Source organism: Solanum pennellii, chromosome 3, assembly GCF_001406875.1.
Source record: "Solanum pennellii chromosome 3, SPENNV200".
Taxonomy (NCBI): Eukaryota; Viridiplantae; Streptophyta; class Magnoliopsida; order Solanales; family Solanaceae; genus Solanum; species Solanum pennellii.
This window is the reverse complement of record NC_028639.1, coordinates 59,931,583-59,945,563: the sequence shown is the minus strand read 5'-3', so window position 1 is coordinate 59,945,563 and position 13,981 is coordinate 59,931,583. Positions and strand designations below refer to the sequence as shown.

General features: G+C 31.1%; 1 protein-coding gene and 1 pseudogene across 1 annotated transcript; one reads left to right on the top strand and one right to left on the bottom strand.

Moving 5' to 3' along the window:
- Positions 1-9,773: 9,773 nt before the first annotated feature.
- On the top strand, positions 9,774-10,871 carry LOC107013523. The gene is made up of 3 exons (XM_015213412.1): positions 9,774-9,922; positions 10,039-10,589; positions 10,681-10,871. The coding sequence occupies exons 1-3, from the start codon at positions 9,774-9,776 to the stop codon at positions 10,869-10,871; spliced, it is 891 nt and encodes a 296-aa protein (XP_015068898.1).
- Positions 10,872-13,161: 2,290 nt separating this feature from the next.
- Positions 13,162-13,981, bottom strand: part of LOC114076509 — a 19,070-nt pseudogene continuing 18,250 nt past the window's right edge.

The window sequence follows — 13,981 nt, the reverse complement described above, 5'->3', positions numbered from 1 at the left end:
AATTTTAAGAAAAGAACAATTAGAACAATCCCGTAAATGTTTAGATGGTTCAGTGTGTCGTTCACATCCTGACTTCTGCTGAACAACTTTAATTTTCACTACATGACTGCAACATCAAAAGTTGCGGTCATTCCCATTGAATAATTATATTAAAATTGTTTGTTTTATTTTTCTTCACTTAAATAACCACTCTCTTCCTTCCATTATATTTTATAGTATAAGTTAATTTTATTTGCTATATAATTTAAAAGAGAAGGAACTTTCTAAAAAAAAATTACAGTATAAAATAAATAATAAATACTTATATTATTATAAATTATTTCATTAAGTGTAAAATAAATATTTTATAATTAAATTATTATTTTTTTCATTTAATAATAATTGTTCACTACTAATTTGACATATGCCTTGAAATAATAATAACCCATTTGGCCACTATATGGTATCAAATATTAAATTATGATATGATGTTATAATATAAAATTATGAGATAAAATTAAAATTTTGTTTGAACATGCGATATGAAATTTTTGTGTTGTGAATTTCTTATAAATATAAGAATCTCATAAGTTGTAAAGCTATTGAAATACCCCAATTGTATATGAAATTTTACAAAATAATTTTTAAAATATAAAATCGCATAATAAATTATTGCAAAACTATTTATCCTCCAATTAAGTAACTGTTTTGTTTAACTTTAATTTGATAAAAATAATTGAATATAAGTTGTAGTGTACTAGTCTTTAATATAATCCCCCCACTTAACACAATCAATTTCCTCGCATTGAACTCGCATTTCTCGATCATGTGACCGAAAAGACTAACCAATATTGTTATTTTGAGTTATAAAAAAATAAACGATTAAAGTAATAAATCAGGTGTTAAAGTAAATGAAGAGAACAATTTTATTAGTCAACATTGATTGGTGTGAGTTAAAGTGACGATTCATATGTTGTTGAGAATAATAAATTTTAAAAAGTAATGGTGTGATTATAATTTTATTTATATATGAAATAAATGGTTAATAGATACGAATGAATTATTTTAACAAACTATAAATTAGTAGATCAATTTTTGTATTTAAAATATTTCAAATCATGATATGAATTTTTTTTTTGAAAAATATGAAACTATATCTTATGATATAAAATTATATCTTATGAGATGAAATTATGAGATGAAATTTGTGTAAAATCATATATTTAAATATTGATCTCATTCACAATTTTATGTCATGATAAGATATTATATGGCCAAACACCTACTAAATAATAGAGATAGAATAAAATATTATCCTCTAAATATATTGGTTTAATGCTTTCAAATTATATTAGATATTTGACGGTAAGAATAAAATATACACAAAAAATAAAATTACTTTTTATTTTCTTTGTTTGTTATTATTAGTTATGTTTTATTTTTAAAAGTAATTTGGTTAATTTTTAAAGTTAAATTAGATAATATTATTTGATATACTAAATAAAATCATATATTCAAAAACTTAACAAAAAATGTTATAATTGTAAAATTTTACATATTAATATAATTAAAAAATGTATCATAAAATGTTAATAAATTTCTTTTATTATTTTGCTCTTAAAAAAATTATAAGAAAATAAAAGTGGGCGGAAAGAGTGATTTTCTAAATTGGACCGTAATATTAAATAATTAATTTAATAGAATGAACAATTAAAAAATGAAGGGCGGAAATAATTAGTATAAGAATAACTCATTATTTTTACGGACTAACTTAAAAGTAAATTATATAAATTGAGACGGTGGAAAGAATGGAAATAAATGTTTTCTTTACGTGTTTATTTAAATAATTAAGAATTTATATTATTGAGGAGGATATTTTTTTAGTTGCATAATTTTGCATGCTGGACACGACGTGTCGCCATAAACTATGAGTGCATGTGAAGGGCAGCAATTAACCTTGGAACTCGTAAACAAAATTCAGTTTTGACCAGAATAATTTTGGCCATAATTGCCAGAATACATATTCACTTTATAAACTGATTTAATTTTATTTATTGAATTTTTTTATTAATTATTTTTCAATTATGAAAAAGTTTCCCAATACATAAGGAATAGACTAATTCTCATATTTCTGTAACTTTCGCCTGTTATTCAACTTCTTTTAAAATTGTTCAAAATGGCCAAATATCAACATGTTTATCATTTTCTTCTTTTTTAAATTAAAAATCTATAAAGAATATAATTTGAATTAAATTAAAAGATGAAGTTTGAAATTTAAATTACGCTTATTATTAATATTGAATACAAAATAAACCTATTCACGCTTGTTTCAAATTTAAGATTTATAAAATAATGAAATACGTAAAAATAAATTTGAAATGTGATATATACCACCAAATTAATAACATTCTAATAATGACGTCAAGATGTTAAATCTCATTGTTTTGAACTATGGTAAAGATTTTCAAGAATAGGTAGTAACAACTTGGTCCAGCAGTTGCAGTTCTACTTTCAAGAGGATTTCAGCAAAGTTATTTAAGGAAACTATTTAAGGAAATCTGATGTAATTTTTCCTGAGGCAGCGGCTAACTGATCAATGAAAGTGTATTTTCTTAATTAAAAAGAAAAAAGTTGCAAAAAGAGTTTATGTCCCAAGTCAAATACAAAGTAAGAGTTTTACGAGAAATTTTATTTCGAGTATAATTTCTATTGAGGAAGTAGTGTTGATAAAGACTTAGGCGTAGATCAAAGTCTATAAATAGGGCAATAGTTTTACTTGGAGAATTTGCGCACTTACATAAAGAGAAGATCAAAACACAATCAAGAGCTTTGAGAGAGTTTTGATAATTAATTTTGAGTGGTACGAGTTGAGAGAATTGTAAGGTTGTTTTCAAGAGTCTTGTTTACAATCCGAGTTGTGTGAGTAGGAGTTGCTTGACAAGTTGAAGAACTTGAAAAGCGTTAGAAGATACGAAACTAAGGATTAATTTTGTTTGTGTCTTTGTATTATTTGTGATAACTCAGGTCACTCTAAACAATATTGCCCTAAATACAAAGCTACTGGAGAAAATAATACAAAAGAAACTTATGAAACTGTTCAGAGGAACATGTATATTCCTAGAAAAAACAGTCTGCCCAAATGGGCTCATAGAAATCTTATATATCCTTTTAATCAAAACAAAGGACCCAAGTTAATCTCGGTTCCTAAATCTAACCTCAAATTATTCTTTTCAGGAAGAAGTGAGAGAAAGCAAGCAACATTGGTACATGGATAGAGCTTCCTCAAGGCACATGACAGGTAACAAGACATTGTTTCTCTCACTTAAAGAAGGAAAAGGAGGAATGGTAGTTTTTGGTGGTGAAAAAAGGGTCAAATCAGAGGCAATGGTAAGATTGGAAGATCTGATGAACATTCAATTGATAAAGTCTACTATATGGAAGGATTTACACACAATCTGCTTAACATATTTCAATTATGTCACAAAGAAAACAAGGTAATCTTTCGATCCACTGGTGTTGAAGTAATTAACCTAAACACATAAAAGGTAGTGCTAACAGGAAAAAGAGACAAGCATGTCTACACTGTAGACACCTCAACTATCTCTGATAAAAATTTGATATGTTTAAGTGTGTTGGATAAAGATCCCTTGTGATGGCATAAATGGTTAGGTCATGCTAGCCAAGTATAATTGAACAAACTCATCACTAAGGACTTAGTTATAGGACTTCCTAAAACAAAATTCAAGGAAGATAAGGTGTGTGAAGCATGTACTCTAGGAAAATAGATAAAATCATCTTTTAAATCAAAACAAATGATAAGTTCAACATGTTCCTTAGAACTAATTTACATGGACCTATGTGAACCAATGAGGGTTCAAAGTAGAGAAGGAAAAAGATATGTGTTTGTTTTAGTTGATTATTATACTAGGTACACCTAAGTACTATTTCTTGCATCAAAAGATGATTCCTTTGAGGTTTTTTGTTCACTAATGAGAAAATTTCAAACAAAATTTGAGAAACAATTAAAGGCAATCAAATCCGACCATGAAACTGAATTTGAGAATTCAAAGTTTGCCCAATACTGTGACTCCCATGGAGTTGATCATAATTTTTCTGCCCCTAGAACCCCCCAACAAGACGGTGTGATTAAAAGAAAGAACAAAACCCTTCAAGAAATGGCTAGAACCATTCAAGTAAAATTACCAATCAATTCTTGGTAGAAACAATAAACACTGCTTGTTATACTATAAATAGATGTATGTCTAGACCTTTGCTAGATAAAACTCCATATGAATTACTAAAAGGTAGAAAGTCCAATATTTCTCATCGAAGAATGTTTGGATGCAAATATTTTGTTCACAACAATGGAAAAAATCTGCTAGAAAAATTTGATGTCACGAGTGACAAAGGTACTTTTATAAGATATTCTATACATAGTAAAGCTTATAGGGTGCTAAACAAAAGAAATATGTGTGTAAAAGAGAGTGTGCATGTTATTTTCGATGAAAGCAACACTATATCTAACGAAGATGTGCAGATCAGTGAAGCATCAACTGAAGAACATACAAACTCTGAACAGGAATAAAAACTCATTGTGCTCATAATGCTTTCTTATCCATGGTGGAACCAAAGAATATAAGTGAAGCTCTCCAAGATGCAGATTGGATTATGGTAATGGAAGAGGAATTACATCAATTTGAAAGGAGTAAAGTTTGACATCTGGTACCTAAGCCCCCAAATAGAACTATAATTGGAACTAAATGGGTGTTTAGGAACAATTTAGATGAACATGGTATTATAACCATAAACAAAGCTAGGCTGGTTGTCAATAGGTATAATAAAAAAGAAGGGACAGATTATGATGAAACTTTTGCACCTGTGGCAAGGTTAGAAGCAATCAAATTACTTATAGCATTCGCATCTCACATGGAGTTCACATTATATCAAATGGATGTCAAAAGTGATTTTTTAAATAGGCTACTAAAAGAAGAAGTATTTGTCAAACAACCCCATGGCTTCGAGAACAATGACCTTTCTAATCATGTCTATAAACTTGACAAAACTCTTTATGGGTTAAAACAAGCTCCAAGGGCATGGTATGATATATTTTCAAAATTTCTTTTAAATCATGGCTATTCAAGAGATAAAGACAACACACTCTTTCTTAAAAATAAAGAAAATGATCTTTTGATTGTGCAAATCTATGTTGACGACATTATTTTTGGAGCAACACATAAGGATCTCATAAATGAATTTGCAAAACTTATGAGCAATGAGTTTGAGATGAGTATGATGGGTGAATTAAACTACTTCATTGAGCTTCAAATAAAGAAAACATCTGGAGGTACATGTTTTTATCAGCAAAATTTGTCAAGGAATTACTTAAAAGGTTCAAGATGGAAGATGTGAAAGCAATTGATACTCCAATAGTCACAGCCACTAAGTTAGACATTGAAGGAACATGTTCTGCTGTAGAACAAAAATTATATAGAGGCATAATTGGTTCACTTTTGTATCTTACTGCTAGTAGACCTGATATCGTGTTTAGTATGGGATTATGTGCTCGTTTTCAAACTAATCCTAAAGATTCTCATCTCCAAGCAGTAAAAAGAATTCTCAGATACTGGAAAGGGACCACTAATCTAGGACTATGGTATCCAAAAAAGGGAGTAAATTTGAATTGGTAGGATATGCTAATGCAGATTATGCAGGGTATTTAGCATATTGAAAAAGCACAACAGGCATGACTCACTTCTAAGGATCACGTCTGTTCTCGTGGGGATCAAAGAAACAAAACTCAGTTGCACTATCCACTGCCGAAGCTGAGTACGTAGCAGCAACATTATGTTGTGCGCAACTTCTATGAATTAAACAACTCAGTGAGTTTGCTCTAAACATCGAACGAGTTCCAATTTTTTTTTACAACAAAAGTGCAATCAACATTGCAAAATATCCTATACAACATAAAAGAACTAAACACATCAACAGTCGTCATCATTTTCTTAGAGACATGTCGAGAAGGGACAAATCTCTATGAATTTTTGTTCCACTGAGCAACAGATCACATATATTTTTACAAAGGCATTAGCAAGGGACACTTTGAAGGAATAGGTTGGAGTTGGGACTAATGAAGATCAACTAAGTAATTAGGAACTGATGAAATTGAACGCTAAAATCATTATCCAACATCAAATAGGTATGTCTACTTTGCTTAAATATTTAAGGGTCAAATATTAAAATTATAGCACTCATAAATGGTTTTGCATTAAATATCGGCCAGAAGAATTTTTTTTCTTTCTTTCCTCTTTTAAAAAGCTGTCAAAATCAAAATAACCCCCTTTACATCAAATCAACCCGTTCCTCTTTCCCATAAACCCTTTCTCTCCTTACACTTAATCTCAAACACACAAAATTTTTCTTTTCTCTCACTCCTTCTTCTCCCTCACCAACAAACCCATATTCCTCCTAAAATCTCAAATGGCACCATCATCACATCTCTATCTCGCAATTATTCCCATTGACAACCCAGACAATCTTTTCGAGTTACCTGCCATCATCTTTATTGACCCCCAAGGAATAACTCACTTTGCCTACCCATTAATGGAGGACGCAATGAGTCAAGGGGAAGAGAGCAAGCAGAATAGGGATGGTGTTGGGGAAAATTCAACGGCACAAAGTAAGGGGGAATTGGGAAAACAAAGTAGCCATGGGTTGGGAGAAGAATCAACGGAGGGAGAACCTAGGTTATCAAAAGGACAGGTTCATCTCTCCTTTGAAAATGATGATATTTCTATCATCCAAATGGTTCTTAAGAAAGTTCGTTCACTTCTCCGTCCTAAAAAGTCTACTGTCCGTCGTAAAACTCGATCAGCACAAAAGATTCAAGTAGCAGTGGCTCGTGCCAAAGTGACCAATACAACGGTTGTTACAAGTAAAGTTGTTGTTCCCTCTCACTCTCTAGAAACTGATAACCATATAGGGAACAACAAGAAGAATAGAAAAAGAAAGCGACCTGTTTCTAAATAAACAGAACTCGATCAAATTGCTAATAGTGATAGTGATCTTGAAGTCAACAGAAAAAAAACATCAAGATCGTATAATAGATTTTCAAAAGAAAGAGGTAATTCGGGGTAGACATATTACTGGTTTAGGGGGGAATGATATGGATGAATTACTTGCTTTGATAAATGCATAGGGGTGGTTGAATTTGTTACTTTAAGGGGCTTATCATCGCAAACTAGCTAAGAAGGAAACTAGGGAGTTTTACATTAATGCTACAGGGTCTGCTGAGTCTATTACTAGTAGTGTTGGTGGTGTATCATTCACCATAACACCTGCAATGTTAGAACAAATCTTAAGTGTGCCTAACTCAAGTTGGTGTCATTATTTAAAATGTAGCTGGCCAATTGTAGAGGGTATCTCTGCCCTTGAAATATCACGTCGTTTTTCTAATGATTCCACATTAAGAAACACAACTAGGGTGGATAGAGGTTCTATGAGTACACTCCATAAGCTAGTATTCGATATGGTTCACGAGGTTATTGTTCCAAGAAAAGAGAAGCGTACTGAAGCAAACTATTTGGATCTTACAATTATGGAAATACTGGTTATTAAGGTTCAAATAAATTTGCCTAAACTAATTCTGTGTCACATAAGTAGGATGTGTGTGGTAGATAACTCCAACCATGGACTCGGATATGGTTTCTAGTTTGCACATATATTTGAGTATTTTTAGGTACCTGTTAAGCAGTGGCATGAACAAACTGTTAAGGATGTAATCGGGGATGTTGATCTTGCTATTTTTCCTCCACTCTCAAGAGGCTCAAATGCACAAATGCAATGATTAAGATCTTCGTTGATTGATTAGGATAAGGAAATTGAGGCTTTATAAGACTCTCACATAATTGAGATTGAACAATTACCTGTTGAACATGGGTCGGTTGAAATGAAATCTTTCTAAACTTAAAGAGAAGCTTGCTAAGACTCAGAAGGCGTTGGATGATGAGCGAGCTATTAACTCTACCTGCTTACAGCAAGTTTGTGGTCTTCTGACAAAAACCTCTTCTCCTTTTGTGTAATTCTTAGTGATATTGTGCTATGACTTTATGTTTTGATATTTAGTTGATTAAGCTTTGTAAGTCATTTCTTTTTGGTTGGACAAATGGTGTTTGTGTTCAATTTTTGATGTAACTAATGACTTAGTTTGTTTTGGTGCTTGATTTTATCTTAAAGCTTTTTGTCTCATGTCAAAAGGGGGAAGCAACTTTGTATTACTTACTTACCTGTAAGTTACAAGCAGTTGAAAATTGTCATAGTCAAAAATGGGAAATTTTGTAAATCTCAATTTTTTGAACTATGGTAAAGAGTTTCAAGAACCAAGGGCGGAGCTACAGTGTCCCGAGGGTGTACAATTGGACACCCTTCGCCGGAAAAACATACCGTATATACAAGTAAAATGCTACTTGTAACGGTTAAAATAAATAAAGGGAATTTTATCAAAACAACAATATGTTAGTTTTTTTGGTGAAACAGTAACAATATTTCAATATTTAGTAAAACTAGCATGTTTTAATTAGTTTAGATTAGAAAAATCATATTTTTCTTTTAATATGATATGTATATTTATAAAAAAAAATTATAGAAAAAATGGAAATTAAAACATAAAAAAGGTAAATAGGATTAATAATCCTTCAGTTAATTTTTAAAAAGCTGTACTTTTGCCATCTTTTAAGCTGAGCGTTTTTTTTTCTTCCTTGTTCTTCATATTTATAAAAAAAAATACAAACAAAGTTGTCTCCTTAATTATTCAATTGATAAAGAAGCTTGATTATACAATTCGAATTCTGCAAATATAATCGAATTCGGAAATTTTTTGAAAGCAGAAATTTTCGAATCCCACAACAACAATTTATTCCTTTCAGTGTAATTCATAATTTCCAGATCAGGTATTTTTTTTAAATGTTTAATATGAATACGTTAAATGTTTGTATGATTTGAATTTTTTTTTGGAAGCTCATCGTAAGTTCCATTGATATCAATAGAAAATCTCTGAACAAGATAAGTAACAATAATATAATTATATCTGATTATATGATGTGTACGGCTGGATATGTATTTGATTCTGTTTAGACCCATATTAGTTATGTATTTTTTTATTATTTCTTGTTTTTAACAATATGAAATTCTATATGTATTAATTTTGAAACGGTTGTTACTGTGTGATAAAAGTTGTGAATTTGAGTTCAATCTTTACCGATTTTGGTACCCTTTGAAACGTACACTTTTTTGAATGTAGATTGGACACATTTTTTTTTGATTTTGGAATACTAAAAAAATGTGATCATCACTTATATATTTGTTATTGTAGCAATGGGAAGCATTAGTTTTTTGGTCATGCATTCTGGGAGGTGGAACAAGGAAAATTGCTATGTTGATTACAGTACAGAAGCAATTGTGCTAAAAGAGCATGCGACATTTAGAGAACTAATGGATCTTGTTTCAAAGAAAATTTGTGTTGACTTGACTTCAACATTGTGAAACTTAAATATAAGATAGAGGGTAGTACTGCACCTCTGAAAATACACAACGACATGGGTGTGAGAGTGTATGTGTCGTTGAAAAAAGATAACAAAGAATTATCAAAGTATCCTATATGTGTATCCGTATTTGTGAATGACTGTCAATTAGCTGATAGAAATATGTTTGAAGATGGATTCGAAATGTGTGGGCCTGATGGAATAGATATAGTTTATACATAAGCATTAGTGCTTACTGTGCCGAACAATAGCGATAACATGAATTGCGACATTATTACAAACTCCAAACATAAGGTAGTGTTGGAAGATCAAGTTTATAAGGACAAGGAAACTTTAAAGGCTGTGATGACGCAATACGCTATTGATCATAGATTCCAATGGAAAACGGACAGATCGAGTCAAACATGGTATGTGTATTTGGGTTGGATTCTCTTATAATTTTTTTTTTCATTATGTTTTTTTACATTATATCAAATATTTTATTTGTATTTTAACTAATTCTAATATGGTGTTATTCAAACAGTTATACACTTGTTTATGTCTCTGATAATTGTGGGTGGGTGTTGAAGTCGTCAAGTATCAATAAATCTGGAATATTCAGAATTAGAAAATTCGTAGATGATCACACGTGTCCATTGAAAGATAAGGTTTATGAACAACGTCAAGCAACAAGCAATCTTATTGGAGGTATGATACAACCCAAGTTAGTTGATCATAAAAGGAAGTTGACGCCAAAGGATATACAACAAAATGTCAGCCTAGCTCTTGGAGTAAATGTATCACACTTAGTGGCGTGGAAGGCTAAGGAAAAGGCTGTAATTTCTTTAAGGGGTACCCCATCTGGTTCTTATGGTAAACTGTCGAGCTACTTATACGTATTGGACGCTACCTACCCTGGATCTCATATAAGGATGAAGAAAACCGATGAAAATCAATTTCTTTATCTTTTTATTTCTCTCTTCCCGTTCATAAAAGGTTTTGAGTGTTGTAAACCAATTGTCGTAGTTGATGGCAGCCGCCACAGGGGGAAGTACAATGGAGTATTTGTTTCTGCAAGTACTGTTGATGGAGCAGGTATTAGAATGATAATATATACACTTTGTTTGGTTGATTAATATAGTTATTCTATATGAAATAATAACTTTATTAAATGTTTTGTGTATAGGAAATATATTGCCGCTAGCATATGAAATTATTGATTCAGAAAATGATGCATCCTGGACTTGGTTTTTTGAACAGTTTAGAGAAGAGCATAGCGTTAAATATAACATGTGCATTGTGTCCGATCGAAACGAAAGTATTATAAAGGCAGTTTCGAGGGTATTTGATGGAGTTCCTCATTATGCCTGTATTTGACATTTGTGAAAAAATGTGAAAACACTATTTAAAAAGTCGCACAATAGTCTGTCGGAAGTTTTTTATGGAATGGCAAAGGCATACAAACAATCTGAATTTGATGAACTGATGGAAAAGGTTGAACAAGTTGATGTTCGTGTAAAAAATTACTTGGAATCAGCAGGTCATGAAAAATGGGCTAGGGTATATGCAGCAGTTGATCGAGGAATGGTTATGACATCAAACATAGCTGAGTGCATAAATGCTTGTCTATTTGAAGCAAGGGAATTACCGGTATACGGTTTTCTTGAGGAAGTAAGACAGATTTTTGCAAAATGGAATTTGAAAAATCATACGTCTGCTTCACATACTTTCACCACACTTTGTGGTAGACCACAAGAGATGCTTGTTGCTAATGAAGAAGCATCATTACGTATGAAGGTATGTTATTACGATTTATATGTTCATCAAAATTATATAACATAAGTGTTTATTTATTTTTGTAGGTTGTACCATCAAATAACTATGTGTTTAGTGTTTATCACGAAGGTAGAACCTACATTGTTTGTTTGGAAAATGAAAATTGTACTTGCAAGAGGTTTCAAATAGATGAAATACCATGTTCGCACGCTTGGGTTGTTTTAAAGAAGAAACATTTTGATGTTGGGTCATATTGTTCCGACCTGTACAAGCCAAGTAACTTGTTGAATACATATAGCATTCCAATTCGTCCGTTACCTGATCAAAACGAGTGAAATCTACTTGGGTATATTAAGGACCAGATAGTGCAGCCTCCAAATCACAAAAAGCTTCCTGGAAGGCCATCCAAAAAGTATCGTGACAAGACGTATAGCGAGCTATATGGTAAAAAGAGAAAGAATTCTTGCAGTACGTGTGGGTTTAAAGGGCACAATAGGCGTTCATGTAGGAATGAACCTTGTATTGTATAGTTAATGATGTTTCATTTTTTGTATATTTTTAGACTTAGGTTGCTTCCAGATTTCTAATGCCTTCTGGTTAATAAAATAACATGGAATTCTTTGTTCATGGTTGTATCTTGAAATGTATTCACTCTACGTCTTCTCTCGAATACTATTACTTGTATTCAAAACCTAATTGTATCTACATTTTAATACCAACTGTTACATCCATTTGAATGCATACAATTGTTGGATTCTTCTATTTGAATTCGGCAAATATTTTTTTGTATACATTTTCTTTCGAGAAGTGTTCATTTATATCCATGTTTTTAATATATATTATTTTTGACCTATCTAAAGTTTATGAGTGAACTTATATGTGTCACAAACACAACCTTTGCAGTTACTTGTATTCCAGTTGAATTGTATTTATAATTTAATATAAATTATTTTTTGTAACATTTTAATGCATACAAATTTTTTTTCTTCGTTTACTATCGAAATGTATTCGTATCCATGGTATTAATATCTTTTGAGAAGTGTTCATATTTATGTTTTTAATCTATATTGTATTTGCTCTATCTAGAATGTATGAGTGAAATTGTATGAGTCACAAACAAAACCATTGCAGTTACTTGTATTCAAGTTAAATTGTATTTATAATTTAATATAAATTGTTTTTGTAACGTTTTAATGCATACAATTTTTTTTGGTATGCGTTTTCTCTCTAAAAAAGTATTCATATTCGCTATACGTATTCTATCTTTTTTATGTTGTTAGTATTATTAATTGTATTTATAATTTAATAATTTAATATCAAGTCTTACATCCATTTGAAATATATGAATGCATACATTTTGTTAGATTATTGTAATTGTTTTGGGATACCTTTTATAACGAAATGTATTCGTATCCATAATTTTAATCTACATTATATTTGTTCTATCTAAATTGTATGTGTGAACTTGTATGAGTCACAAAAATTGTATGTTGGTAGAATCATATGTATTGCAGTTAAACTTCAAAAATGAGTTTTGTGTAGCCCACATGCAATACTTAAGCTTGACACACAAATAAATCGCTTTTTTTCCCTCACTTACCACAAAGCCTCATATATGCTCTTTTGGTAAGAAAAATAAAATATGTAGCAAATATTCATTAACTGGAACAACAAAGAAATAGATTTTATATGTAGCAAAGATTCATTAACTGGAACAACACTGTCAGATAAACTGCACAAGGACTGAAACACTTTAATATTAACCCAAAACTTTGAAACCAGAACTTCAAGATTTTATACATTAATAAACACAAGAACTGGAACCCTTTAAAATCGTTTCATAGCAATACAAAAACTAATGTATAATGACACATCAAAAAATGGACAACAACTAATCTATTTGAATTGTATCAATCTCCTCCATTGCTACATTGAATCTGCTATATCGTGGAGGTGTTTCATTGTCACTTATTGCTCCGGCATCGTTCTTTTGTTGGCCATAATTCCAAAAAAGTGTAGCGTATCTTGACAGTAAACACGATGCATCCAAAATATTTGCTGGAATACCTTGGCCATATTCGGCAAAAGCTAGCATATAAATACCACAATTCCTATAATATAAGAAATTAAAAGTTAGTACATAATATAATATTGATGATTTGATGATATTAAAATCAAAAGAAACACAAACTTACAGAGACCCATGCGACTGTTGAGGAACATTATTTATGAATACTACATTAAAGAACTCATTCTCTTGTTAAGCTTGCGATACATCAATTCCTTTACTGTTGTAATAGTCATTGACTGTTAACTTCAAAGGGATCAACTGAGACAGTTTAACTATCTCTGCCTTGATAGCCGCATCGTGACCTGCTGTCATATATGAGTCATACACGTTGATACACTTATCATTCAATGATATCACAGCCAACACCAAATGAAATTTCTCCTTAACGTGGACAGGAACAAAAACATAATCAATCGTATGCCAAGGTGTAGCAGCATGCATTTTGTACCCTCTAATGTATTCACCAATGACATGCTCTTCATCGGCACAACCAACATCGCTATCTAAATCCAAATATTTTTTCCAAATAGCAGAGATCTTTGAACTAAATACACAATCTACAGTTGTGTATTTATAGCTGCCTCCAACATCATACTTGGCTTTTTTCCGTAGATAATATAAAATTACATCAACATGCTGA

What these genes read in the sequence shown, in the direction of transcription:
- LOC107013523 (XM_015213412.1), top strand. Translation starts at nt 9,774, where the DNA reads ATGAATTGCGACATTATTACAAACTCCAAACATAAGGTAGTGTTGGAA. An exon ending in GACAGATCGAGTCAAACATG is followed by an intron (nt 9,923 to 10,038) that starts GTATGTGTATTT and finishes TTATTCAAACAG; the next exon opens with TTATACACTTGTTTATGTCT. An exon ending in AAGTACTGTTGATGGAGCAG is followed by an intron (nt 10,590 to 10,680) that starts GTATTAGAATGA and finishes TTTTGTGTATAG; the next exon opens with GAAATATATTGCCGCTAGCA.